Source organism: Prionailurus bengalensis, chromosome B4, assembly GCF_016509475.1.
Source record: "Prionailurus bengalensis isolate Pbe53 chromosome B4, Fcat_Pben_1.1_paternal_pri, whole genome shotgun sequence".
NCBI lineage: Eukaryota > Metazoa > Chordata > Mammalia > Carnivora > Felidae > Prionailurus > Prionailurus bengalensis.
The window spans coordinates 49,418,978-49,445,269 of NC_057358.1; the positions used below are offsets into that span (position 1 = coordinate 49,418,978).

At 39.9% G+C, this 26,292-nt stretch overlaps 1 protein-coding gene across 1 annotated transcript in view; it reads left to right on the forward strand.

Moving 5' to 3' along the window:
* DERA (deoxyribose-phosphate aldolase) overlaps window positions 1-26,292 on the forward strand; it is a 125,343-nt gene that overhangs the window by 47,836 nt on the left and 51,215 nt on the right. Inside the window, exons 2-5 of the mRNA XM_043562192.1 lie at window positions 7,888-7,985; window positions 9,139-9,286; window positions 11,011-11,106; window positions 13,101-13,235. Of these exons, the coding sequence (XP_043418127.1) occupies window positions 7,888-7,985; window positions 9,139-9,286; window positions 11,011-11,106; window positions 13,101-13,235 (477 nt within the window). The remainder of the gene's footprint in view (window positions 1-7,887; window positions 7,986-9,138; window positions 9,287-11,010; window positions 11,107-13,100; window positions 13,236-26,292) is intronic.

Below are 26,292 nucleotides of genomic sequence, written 5' to 3' on the forward strand. Positions count from 1 at the left end.
GACAGTTCCCCTACCGGGACTCCTATTTGTGGGTGGGCCACCTCTTCCTGTTCTTGTCACAGCTGCAGGGCACACTTCAGCAAAAATCATCAGGGAACTTTGAGGATCAAGACTTATTACTCACAGGTCCTGGAGAGTACACGGCACACCTGAGGGCCGCACTGTGTAGTTTCAGGTAGAGAGAGAGCAAGTGTGCGTGCAGAAGCGGTGACCTGTGTATTTAGGGTCTCAGGGTGGGTGTCTAGGGTTTTGTGGGCTGTCTCTCTACTGGCTAATTTAAAGCAAAAGAGCAGGAATTGGAGCATGAGAAGGGGAAGCAAGGTGACTCAGGTGGTTGTCTAGGTTACCCAGGGCTCTCTGACAGAGGGACCTTCGTGTGGGGGGGCTGTCTAGCTCCTTGTTGCTTGGTTTGTTAGCAGCAGTGTCATACAGCTGCTGATGTGTTTATTCAGGACAGATGTCCTGAAATGGATGCCTAAGCAATCAAAAGCTTAGTGTCAGGCACTTACACTACTGAGAGAGACTGTCCTGTACGTTGTAGGATGCTTAGCAGCATCCCTGGCCTCTGCCTACTAGATGCAAATGTCACTTTCCTACCACCAGCTGTGACAACCAAAAATGTCTCCAGACTGAAAACCTTTGCTTTAGGGTCAATCTCTCATCTCCACTTATTTACTAAGAGGTTTTTTTTTTTAGCCAGCTGGATGAACTGACTCTGACCTTCCCTTCCTCTGAACTTGACTTATTGCCCAGCCATTGTGGTAGGGAAAATGCCTTTGTGGTCAAATGTTTGAGAAATGCTGAATTAAAGAAAATCCAAGAGTCTTTCTTTCCTGTGGGACTTCGTTGTAGAGGCTAATGTGCTAAATGCTTTATGTATCTCTAAGAGAAACTAACCCATGTAGCATGTCCCAAACTTACTGACCATTGTCATAGAAATTTATAATTTTTTTGAGTTTCCAGCGACTAACTCCTGTCCTCTTAGTGTTGGGCAATTCCATCAGGGAGGCACAAAGAGGAAGGAATGGATCTCTCCTCTTCCCTGCCGCCCACAGTCATGCATAGTTCAGGCTTTGGATGCTTTTATATGGAACTTGAGGCTCCGAGTGAGTTAGGTTAAGTGGTGGTGTCATTGTCCACAGCAGCTGCTGTGACATCTTGGCCAGTCTATTGCTGTTAAATGCTGGCGTTGTTCTGTTTTTGGCTCTGTATTGTTGTCTTTGGTTCCTGTCTCTTTTCTGAGCTTGTTCCTCCAATCTCTTCTCAGTTATCTGAGTTTTTACCATCCTTCCCTTTTTGTTCCAGTCACCAAAGTCAGTTTTTTGTCATTTTTAAAAACTGAAAGATTCCTAACTGATTCTTTGGAAATGTTGGTTAAAAGCCAACATATGTCCCCATATTTTTTATATTATTCAGAGCTTGCCAGTCTGTGACTTTATTCCCTAAGCTCTTTCAGGAAAGCAGCAACCTGTTTCATGCCACTGCATTTCTCACCCCGTGTAGCACAATGCCTACAGGCCAGACAGGCTAAATGGAGAGGTAGTAGGACTTGTATTTGGGTGCTTCACTCCTCTAAGGGCTTCTGGCTCTCTGGCTACATAATTGCAGCCACCCCTAGCTGTTGAAACTTTGAGGCTGGTCACTGAGTGGTTATGGGCATCCTTGGAACAAGTGGATCTGAAACAGGGAGCCTGGAGACCGCAACAAACAGTACTTTTGATGCCAGAGCAAGTGACTAGGTTCTCCTTTTGGTGTCTAGATTAACCTACAGGCAATAGCTGATGAATCGAGAAGAAGAATAATTGGGAGAAATTACTTAGTAAAGAGCAGCAATAGCTGGGAAAGGGCTCATGTCTTACGGAGGGATGAAGGATAAGAGAAAATGGGGAGACCTTAAAATCACAATGGGATGCTGCTATGTGAAGCCAGTACAAGAGCACATGTATCTTATAATGTGAGCCCAGACTTTCTTCCACTGTGATGTGTTCTGAAAGAATGTTATAACCCACATGGCTATGGATACAATACATACTAGAAATGAAAGCCAGAGGGAATAGGAGGGTAAGCAGAGAATATTCTAGATTGGTAAAGAAGGAACAAGTTAGCAGGTCATGTCAGATTGATGCCATAAATATAAGTTGAAGTATTTTATTTATTTAAAAACTAAAATAATATATTTATCTATTTTTTAGAGAGAGAGAGTGAGAGAGAAAGACAAAGCATAAGCAGGGGAGGGGCAGAGAGAGAGAGGGAGACATAGAATCAGAAGCAGGCTCCAGGCTCTGAGCTGTCAGCACAGAGCCTGATGTGGGGCTCGAACCCATGAACCGTGAGATCTTGACCTGAGCTGAAGTCAGATGCTTAATCGACTGAGCTGCCTATGTGCCCCTAAGCTGAAATATTTTAGAGGGTGTAGTAAACTTAATATTCACCTGGACTTGGATTAATAACCTAAAGAGTGGTCTTAATGGAGAATGTAGGATAGGAGTTGAAGATTAGGGTCAGAGTGGCTCTGGGGAGATGTCATAGTAGTAAGGCTCTGTGACTAGTAGTAATGTATGTTCTAAGTTGCTGGTGTCTTGGTTTCTATTTTTTTTTTTTTTTTTAAATAAGCTTCACCCCTAGCATGGAGCCCAGTGTGGCGCTTAAACTCATGACCCTGAGATTAAGACCTGAGCTGAGATCAAGAGTTGGACACTAAACCAACTGAGCCTGGGTGTCTTAGTTTTTAGACCATCTATCTGGGTTCTGAGAATTGGGTTTACACAGTAGGATGTTGGAAAAGTTGACTCATGTCCAGTGGGGGCGTGGATGCCCCAGAGAGCTTACGGGAGGCTTATTGGATGGTAGTAGACTTTGTGAAGAAAGCTAATTTTTATTCCTACCTGCTAGTAAGGATGGGGCTTCCAGTCTTTCTTGTATATTTTTGGCTTAGGAAGTGGGCAAGGCTGAGTCTGCTCATTTATATAAGTTGAGTATCTTATGAGCTTGGATGGATCAGGCATGCACTAACATCCAAAGCTCTTTTTTTTTTCTAGCCAAGCTGCCCTTTTCCAAGGCTGAGTTTAAAAGACCCTACATGGTTGGGGCTGCTGGGTAGTTCAGTCAGTTGGGCGTCCGACTTCGGCTCAAGTCATGACCTCATGATCTGTGAGTTTGAGCCCTGTGTTGGGCTCTGTGCTGAAAGCTCAGAGCCTGGAGCCTGCTTCGTATTCTGTGTCTCCCTCTCTCTGCCCCTCCCCTGCTCATGCTCTGTGTCTGTCTCTCAAAAATAAACATTAAAAAAAAAAAAAAAGACTAGACATGGTCAAGTTGATATTTCACCAGTTACGGGGTCTGTGGTAAACAATAAATTTACTGTGGAGTGCCTGGATGGTTTAATTGGTTAAGCAACCGACTCCTGATTATGGCTCACATCACGATCTCACAGTTTGTGAGACTGAACCCTGTTGGGCTCTGTGTTGACAGCATGGAGCCTGCTTGGGATTATCTATCTCCCTCTCTCTCTGCTTTTCCTTCTCTCTCTCTCTCTCTCTCTCTCTCTCTCTCTCTCTCTCTCAAAATAAATAAACATTTTTAAAAATTTAATAAATTTACTGTGATGCAAGAGCCTTATTGAGCAACTATTTTTGTGCTAGGCACTTGTGCATATGGAAAGGTCTGGCTGATTCCTGGGAAGTTGCAAATTAGAACTGGAAATAAACAGAAAAGAATGAAAAGAAAGCATGGGAAATTTAGTCTTTCTTCCTTTTCCCAAATTTGGGGGAAAAAAATCTCTAATGAGCTATCACAATGTATTTTTCTCTATTAGGAACAAAGGTCAAATCAAAATACAAATAAACCTCCTTTCACAGAGTTACCATTTGAAATACTCTGAAGAAGTGCGAGAACCTCCAGGGAAGCACCCGTGGAAGTGACAGACTACATGGTAGAGTTGTAAGGAAAATGATTTGTCTCCATTGAGACTTAACACAGGAACGATAACAATAATAAAAAATTGTGAGAAGAGTCTCTGAGAATAAATTTATAGCTGACAGAAGGGCGTGAAAGCCACCCAAATGGCATACTAAGAGACACAGTAGGATATTTTTTCATGGGAGAGTTTTAAGAAAAGAGTATTACCGCCTTCCAATTATGGCTTCATGTCGATTCTCCCCAAAGGCACGTGCACTTGAAACCCCTCCTGGCCCCGTAAGAGAAGATTCTATGGTACTGATGAGATTGTGTGCATTAGAATCACTTCTCCTGGAAAGGAGACGCTAAAGGGTACTCGAATAAAATATTAAAAATTATGAAGGACATAACAAAGGCCAATCAGTCCTTTCTTTTCCCCAGACCCCATAATATGAGAACAAGGGTTATTTGATGAAATTAAAGAGTAGCAAATTAAGTGCTAATAAAATGAGATAGTCACTTATATAATTCATTACCATGGGAGGTCACAGAGGCAAATTCTGTGGCTGGATTAAATATGGGGCCAGATAATTTTATGACCACTAATGATATTTTTAACAGTGGAGGCTGATACTGCAAGAGAAGTCATCCTATTACATTCTCCAGTAGGTGGTTTGCAGGGACCTCTGGCGAGTGATGTCTGTGAAGTATGAGAGCAGGCCTTGTGGGTTCTAACCTTTGGTGGGCAATATTACTAAAAATTCGTTTTTAAGGTGGATGTCCTCAGGTATTCCATGCATGCCTCAGTCCCAACTTCTCTTGTGGGGACCCACAGTTCCTTTATTGGAAACAGTTGGGGTGCAAAGTTCCATTATACAAGGTGAATAAGTTCCAGAGATCTAGCGTACGGTAATGTGACCATTGTTAACAATACTTTATCGTGTGCTTGAAATCTGCCCAGAGAGCAGATCTTAATTGTTCTCAGCACACACAAAAAAGGGAAAAAGAGAAAATGGTGTGAAGTGATAGACAGGTTAATTAGCTTGATTGTGGTGATTATTTCGCAGTGCATATGTATATCAAAACATCAAGATGTGTATCTTAAACATACACAATTTTTATTTGTCAGTTGTACCTCAATAAAGTGGTGGTGGGGGGGAAGTAAACGCTCATTTTGTTTTAAAGCAGCTGGGAAAGGTGTTGCTCAGAATTCGATCATGGTTGGTGTCGGGGAACCATTCGGCTTATTTATTGAATGCCGCCCATGTGTCAGGCACTTGGCTTGGAGTTTTAAAAATCTGTGGGGAATGTGAACATTTCGGCAAATCAGTGTATTCAGAATAAAGGGGTCTGCGCTAACGGTAGACTAGAGAGTAGCCTTAAGTGCAAAGAAACAAGGGAGTAGCTCAACTGGTATGGTTCGGAGAAGGTTCACAGAGAAGGTAGCATGCGAACTGAGTCCTAAAGGTTGGGTAGGAGTTCACTGTATTGGCAAGATAATGAAGGGCAGAAGGAGCAGACAGCGTGCACAGGTCCAGAGACAGAACGTGACAGGCTTGCCAGTGAACTCCTGATAGTTTAGAAACGCTTTACCACAGGGTTGGAGGAGCAGAGAGGGAGAAGAGGGTCATATGAGGACAGAGGCAGCCAGGCGGTGGAGCGTCCTGGACCTCTCTCCAGTAGCAGTGCTTCCATTGGTGGTAGTGGTAGAGAAGCGGTGGGGAGGGGCTTCCAGAAGTGTCACATGACTGATAAAGGACAGCCCCTCAAAGCCTTGCCCCACCAGCATAGGCTTCCCTCTTTTGGCCACTGACAACAGTGGCTTGGTGGTGAGCCTTGTATTTCACACAACTCTTTGCCTCATTGGTTTTACTACCTGCCTGAAACGATCTTTACCACAAACCTAATCACCGTTACTAATTTTTGTTTTTGTTTTTTTAAGAATCTCCCCTGTCTTTGGGTATAGAGGGGTTCTTATAGGTCTTATGATTAGGATGAGTCTGATGTGTCTGTCTGGTCTTATTTCTTTGGGCTTTACCTAGAACCCATCTCTGTGTAGGGAAGAAGAGGCAGATTTCATTTGCTTGACCTTAGACTCCCATTTTCTCTGTGATGTTGGCTCAGTAGACAAGCAGGAAAATACACAGTGTCTTTGAGGAGCAGATGGAGTGAAATGGTAAAAATCTGTTTTGTTAAATGATTTCGGCTAACAAAATAGTTTAATTGAAAAAAAAAAAGCACCCAGACTTTGCTCTTTATTCAGTGATATTTAAATAAGTATATCATTATTAATCACTCAAACTCGCACTTCGAATTTCTACAACATTAATATTGATAAGAGGAATCAATTGGAAATGAGAGAATTTTTTTTTTTGTAGAAACGTGGTCTTATCTCTGTGGTAGATGCAAATACTTTATTATTATTATTTGTGTTGTTATGTAGTGCAGTATGCAATCAGCGGTTTTCCCCATCACATTGTAGAGAATTGTGTACCGTAGTCCCCTCTTATCCATGGAGAATATGTTCCAAGACCACCCCTAGTCGATGCCTGAAACTGTGGACGGTGTTTGACCCTACATATATACCATATTTTTTCCTATACATATACACCTATGAGAATTTTTAATTTATAAATTAGGTACAGTAAGAGATTAACGGCAATAAGTAATAGTAAAGTAGAACAGTTATGACAATATGCTATAATACAAGTCATGTGAATGTGGTCTCTCTCAGAATATTTTATTGTACTGTAGTCACCCTAGTGATGATGTGAGATGATAAAATACCTATCTGATGAGAGGAAATGAGGTGAATGATGCAGACATTGTGAGCTAGCGTTAGGCTACTCTTGACCTTCTGATACCTCAGGAGGAGGATCTTCGGTTTTTGGACTGCAGTTGACCACAGGTAACTGATACTGCAGGAAGCAAAATCACGGATAATTGGGACATATTTCCTAATGAATAACCTTTCCCACTGTGTTTTTTTTAAGCCTCTTCTAAGAAGAAGTTGCTGGAGGGATATAAAAATGAAGTTATTTATAGAAGGTAGAAGATGCTGGAGGGATATAAAAGTGAGGTTATTTGCAGAAGGTAAATGGGTGTGTGCTCAATTTACTCTAAGGTCACCTCTGTTATACAGAGTGCTGGTGGATAAAAGTGAAATACATGTGCACCACCCTGTGTTTGGTGTTAGATACTCAAAGATAAGATCATGACTCACAGTACAGTGAGCATAGGAGACCATTTTACCATGACTCCTGGCTGAACTAAATACAAGTTGTACAGTACAGCTGTATCCAAAATGTTAGCTCTATCTGAAGAGCTTGGCAGTGTTTTCACCAAAGCTAACATGTAGGCTGGGTTCAAAATAGAAGTTACAGTTAACTAAGATGGAGGGTAGGATCGAGGTAGGAAAGAGCATTTCAAAACCGAAGCAATAGAGATGTCTCCCAGACTTTTGAACACCTTGTTTCTTTCTTTCCCTTTTTGAAACTTCTGTTCTATCAATGTTGTAATTTCTAATGCATTTTGAAATAGTCTCCTTTGAGGAAAGAATGGGATATATCATATCAGCCTCTAGTAGAGACTAATCTTGTCAGTAGGGGGTAGTGATCAAGGGTTCCTTTAAGCCCCAACATTAATTCACTAGGCAGTTTATTAATCATTTGTTCTCCTGGACGGGGCACTTACACATAAGTCTTTGCCGTCAGATGTGAGGCACATGGCAGGAGTAATGTAACATTTTCCTCTGTTAGATATGTCTGTGTAACGAATCAATACAAGTTCTTCCGGTTCCTCCTGTACTTGATTTTACATGAAGTGTGCCTTTTCATGACCAAGCTTCTTTCAACAAGGCTATTGATTTGTAATTGTGTAAAAAAGAAACAGAAGCTTTATAAGAGCTTCGATGCAAAATGATATATCCTTTCAAGGACTGCGTGAAAATAGGTGAATATATTTGATAAAGAAGTGTTCTTCTTTCCCCTTTAGACCTTAGCTGGATCTCCAAAATACAAGTGAATCAACCAGCAGTTCTGAGGCGTGCAGAGCAAATCCAGGCTCGCAGAATGGTGAAAAAGGAGTGGCAAGTAAGGTTTCTTCTTGAGCATTCTATTCCTGTAGTTTACAATGCCTGGTCTCTTCCCTCAAGGCCACAATATTGAATTTTGCTCAAGATGCATCTAAACTTAAAAGATTGCAGCTGTCCATGACTTATTTTAATAATTCATATATGATGATGATGGGTTGGAGAAAGATAACACATTTATCCGAACAAGTTAAACATCTTACCACTCTTGAGTGGCAAAGCCGCAAATGAATTTGAGGCATCTTTATTCATGAGTGAGTTAAATGGCGTATTTCCTCAACACATTTATTCAGTTCCTTAGACATACCTTCTTTGGTTGTCTTCTATTTTAAATTTTAAACCATAACGTCTAAACCTGGTGTGTCTGCTGTTGAGGCCCTTAGGCATAAAAGTTGACCTTCTTTGACCACTGTGTTTACCTTACTATTAATTTTCATAAATCATTTTCCAAAATTCAAAAAGTGATGTTTCATGGGGTACTTGTGGTCAGCATATCCTTCAGTGGATACTGACCAAAGATGTGCTGTGGATCACAGGACTAGAAGGAATTCAGAATTCATTTCTCAAGTGAGGCAAAATATTGCCATTGAATCCTTTAGGGTGACATTTCTCATTTGACTCATCCTTGGAAATACTCTAATTGAAAGATAAAAGGAAATTCATTAGAATGAATTACAAACTATGAATATTGTTTTAAAAATGGGGTTGGAATACAGTGAAAAAAAAACAGCAAAGAAATTAGAGACTTCTTTTTTAATGTCTCATCCTAGATCTCAAGGGTGGAGGTAAAAATATCAGATAGAGATCCTCTTATTCCCAAGTTCTCTCATGGCAGCCATCAGGGCTCCTGGTGGATAAGATGGGGAGGTGTGATGTGGGGAGGCTTGCTGTATTAGGGATTTCACTTTGAGATAGCTACGGAAGGAAAATAGTTTTAAGACTACTCTGTACCCCTCTTTTATTTTGTTCTCTGCAGTGTTCATCTTTTTGGTCCCTGTTGAGCAATGTCTATATCATATAGAGAATGACATGCCTGAGAACAGTGTAGATGTCAGATTTTAGCACAAATGTTTGTCTAATGATTTCCTGCTAACTAACTGGGTTGTTGACGATTTTTTTTTTTTTTAATCTTGTTTTTACTTTTCTTAAACCAGGCTGCTTGGCTCCTGAAAGCTGTTACCTTTATAGATCTTACTACACTCTCAGGTGATGACACATCTTCCAACGTTCAAAGGCTTTGTTATAAAGCCAAGTATCCAATCCGGGAAGATCTCTTAAAAGCTTTAAATGTGCATGATAAAGGTAATGTTGTTGTGTATAATCTGTCTGTGTTTACCCCTTTACAGTACTAATTACTAAATCTAAGAGGACTTAAGACAAGATTCAGCTGCTTAAATGATAATAGCAGTAAGATCCACCGGTAGATTTGTGTACATAGCATATAATTGAGATTCTTCTCTAAAAAACAGCAGGGAGAGAATCTGAATCTCTTTTTTAGGTCAGTTCTTCCCATCATGGATTAAAGTTGCTGGTAGAGAGTTTCTTTATTTTTCTTTCTACTTCTTCAGTGTGGGAAATTTTCCATCTAGTGACTCTAAAATACTGATTCTCATTCCCTAGCCACATGTGCAAAAGCCAGTCTCATTACTTAATAATCACATCTCATACATAAAGTATTTTCTGTGAGTAAATGAAATACTTTTGAGAATAAAATGCAAATGGGGAATATTGCATGCTCGTATATTAGGTTAGAGCTTTTGAAAAAAGTTATATTCACTCTCTTAGTATACATGAAAGAAAGGACTTTCTAAAGTTGCCGTGAGTTGAGAATGTTAACATTTTAGGAAAGGAGGAGACCTTTCTTTGAGAGTTGATCCTCTGTATCTAAATGAGGAAACCGAGATCTGGAAGGCTAACAGCATTTCTGGGATGATGTGCATATCACTCACTGGGCTGGTTTTAGGAGCTTTTCATGGAGAGATGCTTCATGATCCCCGAGTGCCTGTCTGTACTGAATGCAGCTAGAGATGCTGCTTTGGTCCAATGCTGGTGTTTTATCCCAAGTAATTTGTAGATAATTTGTAGACCTATAACGCCACAGCTTTTGAAAAATATTTATGATGTTTCTTTTGAGTTGACAATAAAAACACCACCTATTTGTAGGTGTTGCTATACAAAGTTATTAAAAGTAACAGCCTTGAGGGAGGGGCTGAAAAAAGTAACAACTTCATATGAGTCTTATGCTCTTGTTTTGTTTTATATTGGCTATTTGATTTTTATTTGGTTTTTTTTAGATTTAAGAGCTTATTCTTCCAAATAAGGGCTCCAGATTCAGATTTTGTTATTTCTTGCAACAGAGGGAATAGGATCAATTAAATGTCATTTTGCTATATTATCTTGTAAGGTTCACGTCCATTTTTTTTTCCATCCACTGTCTGTTTGCTGTAGAAATCTGGATTTTGTTATCTACATGAAATAAAATATTGTCACTGAGTCAAGACCATTATGTTTACCATTTAGGAATTTTTAAAAAGTGGTATTATATTATCCTCAAAGAGTAGCATCATGATTGTTTTATTCCATGACTTTAACAGTTAGAAAATGACCCATATTGTCAAGACCTGGAAGGGAATGTGGAGAGTCAAAGCTTTTTCTTTATTAATTTTTTTTAATGTTTATTTATTCTTGAGAAAGAGAGAGAGAGAGATCAGGGGAGGGGCAGAGAGAGAGGGGGACACAGAATCCAAGCAGGCTCCAGGCCCTGAGCTGTCAGCACAGAGCACGATGTGGGGCTCGAACCCACGAACCGTAAGATCATGACCTGAGCCGAAGTCAGATGCTTAACCAATACAGCTGAGCCACCCAGGCACCCCTAAAACTTTTTCATTCAGTGCAGCGTCATGGGGGAGTTATTTTTCCTGCCATTTTGATTTCTGCCAGTGTGGTGGTATAAATAATAATTAAAAGCATATTGTACAAATTGAACTTCCGCTAGAGTAGGTTGTTAACGATTTCTTTCTTCATAGGCCTTACTACAGCCGCCGTTTGTGTTTATCCCGCACGAGTGTGTGATGCTGTGAAAGCGCTGAAGGCAGCCGGCTCCACCATCCCAGTGGCTTCAGGTAAAATTGTTTTGGCTTTGCTGTTGTCTCTCAACCTGTTTCCGGTTCTTCACCTCAAAACACCTGGAGCCTTTATGTATAATTTTATATTATTTTAATTAGTTTTATCTATTTAATTATTTGTTTTTACTCATTGTCTCAGTATCTGATTGCCTGCTAAGTCGCTGACCATGTGAATTCCCAAGAATACAGAAGCGTTTCCCTGTCCTTAAGGAAACTTAGTTGTTTAGGAGGAATAATCAAGTTTAAAACATCATCATGCAGGATATATAGTATTATATGTATGCAAAATATGCTAATAGAGATATGCAGAAGCTACGCTTGTAACTCTGAGCAGGGAGTGATTTATTTTGCAGAGGTTGGTGACAGAGAGTAAGGGGATTCTTCATAGAGGAGCTAATAGCTGCATAGGGTCTTAAAGGGTAAGGAGGTGTGTTGGTGAGTTAGCGAATGATTTTAGACAGAGGAACTAGCGTGTGTGAAGGCACAGGAGCGTGTTCAGGGAACTGTACGTGGCTTGCAGTTGTTGGGTCTAAATTGGGGCAAGGGGGCAAGGGGCTCTGGGAGTTGAAGCTGGAGAGGTAGATCAGGGCCGGATCCCATAGGGAAACTAGGCTCGGCAGTGGCCTTTGGGCTCATTCTGGTGATGGGGCAGATACTGCAAGGTTTTGAGAAGAGGTTATGTCATGATCAGCTTTATGCTGTAGTGGGTCAGGAGATGGTACTGGACACATTAAGGAGGGGTGACAGGATGTTAGGGGGACTTATCACAGTCCCTGTGGGAGGTGAGGAGAGCCACTCCAAAGCCTGGGAGATAAAGTAGAGAGGGTATGTTCAGGAGTTATTGGCTTAAGAGAGACTCAGTAGGACTTGGCATGAAGGAAAGAAGAGTCTTAAAAGCTTCTGTGTAGCTGAGTGTGTGTGAGTATATGGATGGACAGATATAAAATTAGATTGTACTTTTAGAAGATGTTAAGAGGAATATCCTGGGGCCTTGAAAAAGGAGTCTAAAAAGATGATTAATTTATTTTATTAGGGATACATCAAAAGAAACATAGTATACAGTATTGATATACAAGCCATTTGTGAGGATTCCCACAGTATTTGGCAGCTGCCTTAATTTTTCATCAGCTTCTGTCAATTCAGCTTTTCTTTTATACAACAGGGAAACGTGCTCTCCTGTAACATAGCAGACCCAAGGAATTTAATAGCATCAAGGAAATACGAAAGGTTATCTTTAGTCATAGAAATGGAATTAATGATGCACGTGTAAAAAATATAATAGGTTTTCAGAAGTGTGGCTGTATTTTCTTTTCGTTTTTGTTTTTTGTTTTTTTTGTACTTGGTCCTGTTCTTCCCACCTCACCCCTGTCCCAATTTTGTGGACAAATTAGGTACTTTTCCCTCCTGCTGTCTCTTCCCTCTATTCTCATCTGCTTGGCTATTCATTTTAAGATAGGCAGTGGGAAAAACCTATACTGCAAGTTGGTTACCACAGCTGTAAGTGTGAGTGAGTAAATCAAGAATACAATGATAGCCAACTTGATTAGGAGTAGGATCCATAATTAACCAGGGTCCATCAAGATAGAGCTATAGCTACTGTTTTATGACTCGGTGTGACGATAACATGTTTTCTATTTACTTAGAGCCCCCTCACGAGGATCACTGCAGCAACTTACTTTGAGGTTTTCCAGACGATGCAATACTAATATTTATCCTAACACCAATAACACCATATGAGATGACCTTCTATTTCTTCACACTTCACTTTGCAACATAAGCGTGAAGCTCTTTAGTGTCATTAATGCTTTAGTCTAAATGCTGTTTGTTGTTGTTGTTTGTGTTTTTGTATAAGATTCCTTGTTGAGAAACCAACTAAAATTTGTCTTCTTTCCTTCCTCCCTTCCTTCCTTTTTTCCTCCCTTCCCTCTCTCTTTGCTTCCTTCCTTCCTCCCTCCCTCCCTTCCTTCCTTCTTTTTCCCTCTCTTTACTAGTGGCCACTGGCTTTCCAGCTGGACAGACTCATTTAAAAACACGATTGGAAGAGATCAGATTGGCTGTGGAAGATGGAGCTACGGAAATTGATGTGGTAATTAACAGGACCTTGGTGCTGACAGGCCAGTGGGAAGGTATGTGCAAGTCCTTACCTAAGAGGGAAGCCTAGTTCTGTCCTAGTGAATGAAATGGAGACGATTGGAAAAGAGGCAGCATGTTTTGGAAGTCACTGTTCTAGATTACAAGTCACTAGATCAGAAGGCGAATTTCAGAGAAAACACGGCTGGTATTGCTCATCCTTGTTCCCCTCACAAATCCTAGACAGTTGCCCACCTATGTGAACTTTTTAGATCCCTTTGAGTGCTTAGGTGAGTGGTTATTTCTATGCAGTAGACTGTTAACTTTTATTCTGTCCTCCAGTATTTTATTACTCAGTACATAAATCACTCTAGGCAAGTCATTTATGCAGAGTTTAATATGTGGAGGAAACTTCCCTTTTTTATGTTAATCTTTGTGGATTTTGTGGAGGTGGGATTAGTAGTAAGTCTGCGAAGTCTGCTTTATTCCTGCTATTCTTACACATAGTTCCTAGGGGTTATTATATTTACCTTTGAGATTCATAATTTACTATCGCACCAATTATGAAAAACATTACCCATTTCGATAACAAACTTTTTATAATTAAATATTAAAAAATAGATTTGACCTGTGCCTTAAATATATTTTGTATACTAGAGATGGTTGATAGCTAAAGTAAGTACAATTTTCCATTTCAAAAGAATCATAAAAGTAGTTCAACTAAAAATTTTTTTAAAGCTTTTTTTTTTAAGTTTATCTATCTTGAGAGAGACAGGGATAGCGCACAAGCAGGGGAAGGGCAGAAAGAGAAGAAGAGAGAGAGAGAATCCCAAGCGGGCTCTGCACTGTCAGTACTGAGCCCGACATGGGGCTCCAACTCATGAACCATGAGATCACGACCTGAACTGTAGTGAAGAGTCAGATCCTTAATCAACAAAGCTACCCAGGCATCCTGCAACTGACACCTTTTTTCAAGGTTTAAGTAAACAGTAGGATTATATTTAATGTATTTTTTCTTAACCTACTTATTGGACTTGCCAGTATCTCATGGATATCTTTCTGTGAGTCTTTAAAAAAATTTTTTTTTGATGTGTATTTATTTTTGGGAGGGAGACAAAATGCAAACAGGGGAGGGGAAGAGAAAGAAGGACACATGGAATCTAAAACAGGCTCTAGGCTCTGAGCTGTCAGCACAGAGCCTGACATGGGGCTCAAATCATGAACCGTGAGATCATGACCTGAGCCAAGTTGAACACTTAACTGACTGGGCCACCCAGGTACTCTTCTTTCTCTCCATCAGTCCATCTAACTTAACATCTATACATCCTTTTTTTTTTTTTTAATGTTTATGTATTTGTGTGTGTGTGTGAGAAAGAGAGAGAGAGAGAGCATGAGCAGGGGAGGGGCAGAGAGAGAGAGAGAGAGACACAGAATCTGAAGCAGGCCCCAGGCTCTGAGCTGTTAGCACAGAGCCTGATGCGGGTCCAAAATCTGCAAACTGTGAGATCATGACCTGAGCCAAAATCGGACGCTTAAACAACTGAGCCACCCAGGTGCCCCTAACATCCATAAATCCTAATTCCATTGTTTATTCATTAAGAATTGCTTTGGGTTATGGAGTAGGCAAAGATTCAGTCAGTAGTTTAAATACTTCAGGATTTATTTTCTTATACAAAGTCTAGAGGTAGGTATTTCAGGGGTGACCTATGCTACTTTTTTCTTCTACTTCCAAAGTGTGTGGCTTCTGCTCTCATGCTTAAGGGCATGCCATTCTCTAAGATGGCTTCTGAAGCTCCTGTCTTTCCACTCATTTCCTAGATAATAGGAAAGAAGGGCTGTCCTATCCTAAAAATCTCATACAACATTTTTGCTTACCCCTCCATGGGTCAAACTGAATCAGTGGCCATCTTGGCTGCAAGTGAAGCCGGGAAAATGTAGTCTTTTAGCTTAGAATATTAACATTCCCAATAAGTTAGATGGTGTACATTTCTGTGCCCAGACGGAAAGGACTGAGGGAAGTTCTGGCAGAGAAGGACAGAAGGCAGAGAAGGACAGTTTAGCCATATGGAGCTAAACGGTGTCTGACAGTAAAAAGCTTAACAGCAAAGGGCCAGGTGAAACAACAGTAACATAAATATTTAAATAAAAAGATACATGAAGTCAAAAGGCACAGTGCCATTAGCTGTGGGGCAGGTCATCTCAGAGATCTTAGCAGCACTGAGAGTATCACTGTGATGCAGTCACTGATACCACAGTTCTGAATGATCTAGAACAAATGTTAAAGCCATTCCTATTGCCCTGTACTCCCAACTATACTTCATCAACATTTTTAATCCTTGCCAGGTTTAAATTCTTGACAGTTCACAAATACCTTTTTGTGCTTTTGATTTTTGTTCCTTTTCCCATGGTTCATGTGAGCTTTGACCAATTGCAAACATTTTTTTTAAGTTCTTTTTTTTTTTTTTTTTTTGAGAGAAAGTGCACATGCATGTGAACAGGAGAGCGGCAGAAAAATGGAGAGAGAGAATCCCAAGCAGGCTCTGTGCTGTTAGCATGGAGCCCAGTGCAGGGCATGATCTTATGAACTGTGGAGAGGTGAGATCATGACCTGAACCGAAATCAAGAGTCGGATGCTTAACCAACCAAGCCACCCAGGCTTTTAAATAGATGTCTCTTGTCCCTATATATTAATTCTTGTTTCCTTCTAGTCATAGATTTCAATTAAGATTTTGGGCCAGAGTAAGAGGAGAAAAATGAATAAACATAATATTTAAAACAAATTTGGAAATAAACTATATGATTTAGTTAGATAAAAAAACTATATGTCCTATATCTTTTATTTAACAGTTGTAGACATAGAAGTATGGTTTCTATTATAACTTGTGCTCTTGTCTCTAGAATACTAATTGGGAAATAAAATATAATAGGAGATGAGTTTTGATGTAATTGTCCCTTAATGAACTAGGAATGGTTGTTTTTAGGAACTGATAATTTCCTAATAACAGGCATTCATGTAAAATATAATAACACATCTTTGTCCTAGACCATACTTTTCTATTAACTTTTTTATGGTGTTAATAACCTCTTGACCCAAAACAAATTGAAAAGGAACATTTAATACTGGAAATTTAATTCTAAATAGAAACCTGCAATGACTGAGGCCTTTTTTTCACTGTGGTATTTTGTCTTAATTTGCCTCAATTTGATTACGTACTGTGTTTTTCAGTGTCATGCTTTGATATTAGCTGTTTACTAAAATATGAGCCTAGAATTGATTTCTTTTTTTTTTTTTTTAATTTTGTTAACGTTTATTTATTTTTGAGACAGAGAGAGACAGAGCATGAACGAGGGAGGGGCAGAGAGAGAGGGAGACACAGAATCGGAAGCAGGCTCCAGGCTCCGAGCCATCAGCTCAGAGCCTGATGTGGGGCTCGAACTCACGGACCGCGAGATCGTGGCCTGAGTCGAAGTCGGACGTTTAACCGACTGAGCCACCCAGGCGCCCCCAGAATTGATTTCTTGGAATTTGCTGATGGAAATGTCTGTGAGGCTATTATACGTTCAAACGTTCAAGTCTAGATTCCTCTCCTCTCTGTGCGCTGAGGTGTGTAGGACCCTGGTTAAAGCACAAAAGAAAGAGTCCCATTTTTAAACCTGGCCATTCAGACTGTATCCTAATCACTGCTCATGGTCACAGGGTCCACAGTTTCGGGCATGAACTTAAAGAGACTGGAGGGGGGCCCGTATTACTCTTCTTTAATTCTCCTTGGTGACAATTTAAAGTTTCTTTCTCCTCAAGCTTCTAATTCTTCTGCCCATCTTGAGGCTCCTTCACTCTCAGCAGAAGACCCACCTGCTACTTTCTAGAGAAAATAGAAACTAGTAGACAGGGTCTCCCTCGACGTCCTTGCATCAGCCCTGCTTTCCTTTGTTCCTCCTTTTCCTTCCTCCTAAGTCCAGTCCCTCCTCTGTGCAGTGGCTCTCATCTCCTCCCACATTTTCAGAGGCCTTACTCCATTTGTTGGCCATTTTTTTCTCCTGTATCTTTCATTTGTCTCTACAATTTATTCCCATCAACACCTAAACATAATGTAAGCATTTCTTATCCATTAAAAAAATGCTCACATGTCAACCTTCCCCTCATCTCCAGCTAAGTCTACCTTTCTGTACTTCCCTTCATGGCTACGATTCTTTTTTTTTTTTTTTTTAATTTTTTTTTTTCAACGTTTATTTTTATTTTTGGGACAGAGAGAGACAGAGCATGAACGGGGGAGGGTCAGAGAGAGAGGGAGACACAGAATCTGAAACAGGCTCCAGGCTCTGAGCCATCAGCCCAGAGCCCGTCGCGGGGCTTGAACTCACGGACCGCGAGATTGTGACCTGGCTGAAGTCGGACGCTTAACCGACTGCGCCACCCAGGTGCCCCCATGGCTACGATTCTTAAAAGAGTTATATTTACTTGTTTCCCTTGAATCTGTACTAATCAAGATGCCAATGTCCTCTTATTTTCCCATGCCCAGGGAATATTCTGCAGTTGTTTGTTTAGCTCTACTGTTCAGCATTTGACACAGTGCACAGTCCTTCTGGAAACACTCTTTTTGCCTGGCTTTGGTAATCCTAAATTCTTCAGGTTTTCCTTCAAGTTTCTGATGATTCCTGTGTCCCTGTGTCTTGTATGCAAGGTCCTCTCTCTCCTCCGTCATCCCTGAAGTGTTGGAGGTCTTCAGGTTGGGTCCCAGCAAGCTCTCAAACTTCTCACACTTTGCACACTCTCCCTTGAAAACCTCCTGACCTCTCCGATTTCAGCCACATTCCCTATACTGAAGACCACAAAACCTCCCAAGTACCGGAACCTACATCTTCTTGATTCCAGAACTTATGCTCAGTTTCCCCACTAAACCATGCTGCTTTTCATGCGTCATTTTTATGTAAGTAGAACGGTTGAATCTTGATCAGATCAGAGAATCTAGCCATTTTAGAAAGAAATCCATTAAAAAGTATTTTATTTGAACACTTTCTCTTAAATACAGGTTAGTTTCCAAACTGTGGTGTTAGTGATTGGATTGTTCTGGAGTACAGTGATGCTCTCTGGCTGCTGAAAACCCTGGAGGTGATCCTCCCCATAGCTAACACTTCAGACCCCTGTGCCTTTTGACTTCATATATCTTCTATTTAAAAAGCTTTGTTCTTGTTGTTTTGCCTGACCCTTTTCTGGTAAGCTTTTTACTGTCAGATCCTGTTTTGCTCTTTATAGTACACTGTCTTTCCCTGCCTGTACTTCCTTTAGTCCTTCCTGTCCGGGCACAGAAACATACACCATCTCACTTATCCCTCAGGACAGTAGTTTTACTTGGATATAGGGTATATCTAGTATGTTATGCTGGTTCTTAGAATTACCTGACAAAATGCTTTCAGATTACTTGCCCGAACTCCTCTCTTCCTGGAACCTAGAATATCCCTCCTGAGTATATGTACTATTGGGGTTGGGTGTTGGACTGAGGGGATAGGCTTCTTTATTGTGAAAATTGCCCCAGGTGATTTTGGTTCCACCCTCTCCCCTACCATCCCATAGTTGTAGAGAATCACTAACTTGAAACATCTATTTTTTTTTTAAGTTTATTTTTCCTTATTTTGAGAGAAAGAGAGGCAGGGGGAGGGGCAGAGAGAAAGGGAGACAGAATCCCTGTGATTCTGTGCTGTGAGTGCAGAGCCCGATGCAGGGTTTGAACTCACGAACTGTGAGATCATGACCTGAGCTGAAATCAAGAATTAGACACTTAACTGACTGAACCGCCCAGGCGCCCCACATCTATTTTTAAAAAAAATACTTCTTGTTCTTGGTTCCACATAGTTTAGGTGCAGGATGATTGAAGCATTGTTGAATTTATATATTGGTTAGTTAATACAAATAGTATTCCCTGTGTGTTTCTATTTAGTCTGGATCTGCAGTTGGCTATAATAGAAGGCTTAATGGATAAAGAGTTTCTTTCTCTGTCAAGTTTAGCCAAAAAGTACATCTACCTCTTATGCTCTCGGGAAAAGGATGGCTTTCCTCTCCCTGGAATGCTGTGCTGGACTAGGAGACAGGCAGGGGCACCCAGCCAGCCAGCCAGCATATAAGCCAGTCATCACTGGAGGTGGTCAGACCCAGAGCTTACCCAGAACAAATACACCATGGAACAAGAAGGGAGGATAACTCTGGGAGACCAGGGAGGGTTGAGAGCAGAGTCTTTGCATTGGATAGACTGTGGTTGGAATCCTGGCACTACCATTAGTAGCTTTTGGCCACATTGCTTTTCTGTGTCTTCTGTTCCTTCTCTGTAAAGTAGGAATAATGGCATCTATTTCACAGGGTTGTAATGGGGATTAAATTAGATAATGAATGTAAATTGACCATCCATTGCCTGGCCCAGATGAATCAGTCCCTCCATGCCAGCTGCAGTTTCTTCTCTTTCCCTCTCCTCCTTTTGATGCTCGTAGGATGTTGTCAAGGGAAGTAACCGTAATAGTACACGTATTGAGTAAATGAAGTAGAACTCTAAAAGACTTGGATTTTAGTCTTTGTAATTTCGCTAATTTATACCTAGTCCTTGGGCAAACACTTCACTTCTCTCTGCCTCCATTTAAATAAGCTACCAATGAGGGGATAAAACTTAATGATTTCTACAGTCCTTTAGAGCTATAATGGCCTGTGATTTTATATTTGGCGTTTTCATTGTCTGGGAGTATTATTCCCTAGATAAGGACTTATAATACGGTATTTTTTCATGATGATATTAAAGTCGACATCGAAGTTGCATTTCTTAAACAGTTCTTTGAAGAAAGCATTCACCAGAAGGGGTTCATCATCTCATAAATCTTACTGAACAGGTTTTGAAAATTAAATGCGTTCCATGCTCTGTAAATATAGAGGTGTTCATTTTTTACTTTTTTTATGACCTCTCTCTGCTGCAAGTATTTACCTTAATATATTACCAGTGACATTGAAATGGTATCAGATTCTGCCTTGTTCAAGAATCTTCCAGTTCTCTGAGCTCAAGACCTACAGCTGACTTTCTCTTCCATACTAGAGCACTGTCAGACATCGCCCCAAAGGTGGCTTCTTCTGTAACATTTTTCAGCATAGTGCGTTCAGTGTCGTACTTGGAAATGTTGTTTGTGTCCTGTATCTAGATCCCCCTTGTATCTTCTTCAGTTCGTCAGTCCTGATTTGTTCTCCTAAACCTGGTTTGTGGAGTACATGTCTCAGGCCATCAAGCGTTTTGGGGGGAGAGAATGAAATATTGGGGCCAATGCCACAGTGTCTATCACTGTGTCTTATGAAGTGGATCCTAAAAATCTTGAATCTTGGCAGCAATTTATTTTTCTTATTTGCTGATTTTTACACAAGAAGGATGGTAGAAAGAACATCTCTTAAAAGAAATTGGAATTGTTCTTTGTCTTGTAGAGTTGTTAATCAGAATATCTTATGAGAAAAGCCATCTCTAAATCTATAGACACTGTTTGAGGAGGAATCACATAATCTATAGTCTGTGTTTTCTCTGTTTTGGGGGTTGTTTATAACAGAAAAATGCTGGAGATACTTATAGCAGCTGTATGCTTTTACGGTTTTTGTTTTTAGGCTATGATTCTTTGAAACTTCAAATAGTATTGACCAAAATGTGTGTGTTTTATCTCTTATAGGTTATTTTACTACCTGGCGTTTTAGCTCATCTCTGTTTTAGTCTTATAAGATTAATTAGTTGCCTTGGTGGATGAAAACTGTTCTTGAACATTTTGTGACTTTTTTAATTTAAAAGGTTGCTGTACACTTTATATTAAGTGTTTTACTATACATATAATTATCTTAAGAGATATTTTCAGGCCATTCATGTGCAGTGTTGAACATCTTTTCTGGTACTCAAAAAATAATTGCTTAGATATAATTCGTTAACAATTATTTTTTAAGTGCCTTTGAGTAGCATGAAATATAAAAGGAAACTACTTTATGACTTTTAGATAGGAAGCATAGGCTTTAAACACTTGGGTTTTTACTTAAACCATAATTTCTATTCACAAAAGCTTTACTAACACAGTTTTCTTTGTCTATAGCAGTGCTTTCCCAGAAAACTTTATGGATTTCCAGGTGCCCCAAGATTAAGAATATACTTCCCTTATGGGTGGAAGCTGGAGAGAAACAAGATACTTTTGAATAGAGAAAAGTAAAATACTGTAGACGCAAGTTCCTGCTGACACAGGGAGGCAGAAGGGAGAGCCAGTTGTCAACCGTTTTTGGATGCTGCTTGAAACAGATGCAGTGTGACCCCCTCTGCTCCTTGGATCTACATTCTCATCACACAGGCCTTTCCCAGTGTGGCTAAGTTCTCTGACTCCTGTCAGTGAACACACTCCATCAACACAGCCTCACTTGTTTTTCAGCTGGGAATGATGAGCAGAAGGTCAGGTTACGACCTCCATTTCTCCTCCTCAGTGTGGCAGTGGTGGGAGGGATGTGGGGGGACAGACAGGAGACAACTCCTCCGCTGGTTTTGCTACTATATTGATTACGCATCTACAATGTAATATATCCTGGGTTTCTAGTACACCCACTTTTGCTACTCCTGAAAACCTCATTATAAGTCAAAACATTTATTATCAGGTTTTTAATGTGACATCACTATGCCAGCCACTTCTCTGGTGTATGTGTTTTGTTATATTTTGCATTATTCTGACTAATTTGCAGTCATGGTGTTTGAATTCCATTTTCATTTGTCAGTCATCTTTTATAATAGTCTTCCAGATTATTATTTTTCTGTTACATGCAAGAATTATTCTTTCTTTTTTTTTTTTAAATGGAGAAGTTTTAGTTTCCGTACTGTTTGAATTTTTTAACAGTGAACATGGATTACATGTGAGTAGGTGAGCAGAAAAAAAAATTAATGAAAGCTCTAGGGAATAAGGTCATGATGTATGCAAAGATGTAACCATAAGGACGTTTACTGAAGTATTGTTCCTAATAGCAAAAAATCTGAAACCTTAAGTATCCAATAACAGAAAAATGATTGTAGAAATTATTTATGACCATGCAGGGGAAGATTGTGTAGCCATTAAAAACTGTGCTACAAACCTATATTTATTAATATGGAAAGATGTCTATGATATTTCAAGGGGAAAAAGCAGGCAATATGTACCATATATAATCAAATATTTTTTGTTTAAAAAATAGAATAGTTGATAATCTTGAAAGCCCTTCCGTAAGAAAAAATATCTAGATGCTAAATAAACCACAATAGTATATGAAATATATCTTTTTAACTTTTATTTTTGAGTAATTTTAAACTTACAGAACAGTTGCAAAAATCGTACACAGAACTATTTACTCTTCACTGAGATTCCACAGTTATTAAATTTTGCCCCATTTACCTTTTGTCTTCTCATTATCTTTGTGTGTGTACATGTGTGTGTTTATAAAATTATATATGTGTAATTATTTCAATTTTTTGAGATTAAGTTGCAGACTTGTTGGTCCATTAGTCATGAATATTTCAGTGTATATTTTCTAAAAACAAGAACACGTGTACCAAGCCACAGTATACCATCAAAATCAGGAAATTAACACTGATAGCATACTACCATTAAATCCATAGACTTTGTTCAAATTTTGCAGATTGTCTCAAAAATGGTCTTTATTAGTTTTGGGATCAATGGTTACATGTCTCTCTAGTCTTCTTCACTCTGGAACAGTCCTCAATCTTTCCTTGAGTGTGAAGAATAGGTGCCTGTTATTTTGCAAAATGTGCTTCAGTTGGGTTTGTTTGATGTTTTTCTCATGATTAGATTCAAGTTACATATTTTGGGGAGAAATACCACAGAAGTTTTGCTCAGTTCTTCTCAGTGCATTATGTCGGGAGTCCTAAGATGTGCATTAGTCCCATTATTGAGGATGTTAAGTTTTAATTAGCTAAGATGCTTTCTGGCAAGTTTCTCCATTATAAAATTAATAAGTATTTTGTGTTTTTTGTTAAAGTTTATGTATTTGAGAAAGAGAGAGAGAGAGAAGAGAGTGCATGCAAGCACAGGGAGGGGCAGAGAGCAAGGGAGAGAGAGGATCCCAAGCAGGCTCCATGCTGTCAGCACAGAGGCTGATGCAGGGCTTGATCTCATGGACTATGAGCTCAAACCAAGAGTTGGACACTTAACTGACCGAGCCACCCAGGTGCCCCAGTATTTTGTGTTTTAACAAGTAATTAATACAGAAATGAATGGAGATATTTTGAGATTGTATTAATATCCTGTTCCTCATCTAACTTTATTCAGTAGTTTTAGCATTCATTCATAATTCTTCAGTTATTACTCTGATATTTGTCAAATGGTGGTTTTCTAATTCCATCATTTCTTCTATACTTACTAGTTAGCATTACCTTCTCCTCTCCTACTTTTTTTTTTCCTTTCTGTTTATAAGAGCTCATGGAGTCCTATTGGACTCAATTGGTTATAATCCATTACTGTCATTATTTATTATTGATATTCAGATTATCCCAGATTTGACCAGTAGGCGCTGTGTTAGATTGTTCTTCTGTCCTTGTGACATGTTCATATTATTCTTTGACATGTTCAAGAAGTTCCTTGAATTCTTATCATGGATATTTCAGGCTTATCTTTAACTTTTTTTCTGCGCTAGCCCTGGAATCGGCCATTTTTCCAAGGAGGTCTACTTTCTTTTAGTGAAGATTGATTTTTAGAAACCAAGATCTGGGTGCTAGGTGTGCTCACTGCTGTAAGGCTGTTGTTTCTAGGTCTTCTCAGTGGACAGATGTAGGAAATGCATGAATTTTCACATATACACAATGCGCACATATAAATACACGTGCATTTATATCTATTTGTCCATCTATCTATAATCTATCTGTATCAGAAACTATGAGTTCACACTGATGATTTCCTCACAAGCCAACATCAAATGGCTATTCTTGCCCACTCCCCTTTCTATATTTGTGTCCTTCTTTCTTGTCATGAGAAATCTTGTTCCCATTATCCTCAGTATATTTATTTAGTTGATCAATTTCCATGTGTGGAACAGTCTCTTAAAATTTTTTTTTCAATGTTTTTTATTTATTTTTGGGACAGAGAGAGACAGAGCATGAACGGGGGAGGGGCAGAGAGAGAGGGAGGCACAGAATCTGAAACAGGCTCCAGGCTCTGAGCCATCAGCCCAGAGCCCGACGCGAGGCTCGAACTCACGGACCGCGAGATCGTGACCTGGCTGAAGTCGGACGCCTAACCGACTGCGCCACCCAGGCGCCCCGAGTGGAACAGTCTCTTGACCACATAGGCTGTCTCCCTCGTCTAGTACTGTGCACCCAGGGTGGTTGAGCTCACCAAGTCCTCCAGAATTCCCAGTCCTCACTGATGAGGATGTCCACCCCCCAACCCTGATCTGGCAGCATGTTAACCTGGAGTTTCTCAAGGCCCCAGTGATGTGCCAGGCTCAAGTTTCCCCCACCCTTCATGGTAGTGACCAAATGAGACTACTCTGCTCCCCATCTCTCTCTGGCCGAGAGCTCCCACAAAGTAGAGATCCAAATCATCTTTCTAAACCAATAGCAAGAAGCTGTTGTAATTACAACAGTGTAACATTTTAGAGCAAATTAAAGTTTGTCTTCATTTTTATACCTGCTTATTATTAAAGGTGGAACCAAGAGAAAAATAATCTATTATCTTCATGATTATTTAAATAATTTTTTTACATTTATTTCTAGGATTTAAGATGTGTTTGAGCTCTCAAAGTAAAGATCTTCTATCCAATCTTGAGTAGAAACATGATGCTTGGAGAGGTTTCGTAACTTTCCCAAGTGACATGGCTAATCAGTGGGCAAGCAAGTGCGGCAAAGTCAGGATTCAGACATGTGAACTTCTCTATGACATAATGTCAGAATGTGCTGTTCTGATCTTAACCAGAAGGCTTATAGAGCAAGTTATAGGTCTTTTTAGCATATTAAATCATACAGAATTAACTGTTTTATGTTTCTGAATTATCCTAGAACTTTTCAGTTTCCTCAACTTTGTTTTCCCTAGAAAAATGAAAATCAGCTTCTGGGTTTATAATGTTCATCTATAGTGTTAGTAATTTGAACTAAATGAGAGTTGACATCCCTTTAGGTTCTAGGTTTTGATTACTATATTGTGCTAAGTTCTTCAGTTCATGTCCTTGAGAACGTATTGTAAGGACAGCATGCATGTAGCTGCCTGTGTGTATGCATGTGGGGGGATAAAGGCAGCAAAGTGTGAGGAAATTTTAGGCAACTCATTCATCTCTCTACATTTCACTTTTCGTATATGAAATGTGAAGCTAACTACCAGCTACCCCACAGGGATGTTTAAATGATGTGTAGAAAACAATGAGCATTTTTGCAGGAAGATGCTTTGAAAACTTATGGGGTTTCTCATTCTTTTGAGTAGCTACTCCTCCTGAAGAGTTTTTTTTTGGAAAGAGGATCTATTGAACTTGTTAATTCCAGTGTGATTTCTTCCTCCACATGTGTATTCCACTAGCAATCATATAAATCCACATCCTGCTGTCCTTTCCCGCTAATGTGGAGGAAAATCCACCCATTAGTTTTTCCATTGTTTTGCTCATTTATACTGAAAGGTAAGTGACCGTTGAGTATGTTGAACGACATTATGATTTGGGATTGACAGTTACACTTCAGCCATCACGTTACTTTAAAGAAAAATTTTTTTTAAATGTTTATTTATTTTTGAGAGAGACAGAGACGGAGCACAAGTGGGGGAGAGGCAGAGAGAGGGGGAGACACAGAATCCAAAGCAGGCTCCAGGCTCTGGGCTGTCAGCACAGAGCCCGACACGGGGCTCGAACCCATGAGCTGCGAGATCATGACCTGAGCCGAAGTTGGACACTTAACCAACTGAGCCACCCAGAGGCCCCTCCATCATGTTACTCTGATTTGCATATGTCATCTGTCACTGTGATGCCAAGGTGCTTAGAACACCTGGACACAAATAATGCTTATTTGTGGCTTCTGTCGTTTGTGTTGGAGTGAAGTGGTCTGTTTTCCTTATATGTTAAATTTGTAAATTCTATAACTACTAAGACAGTGCTTACTTTGTTTTGTT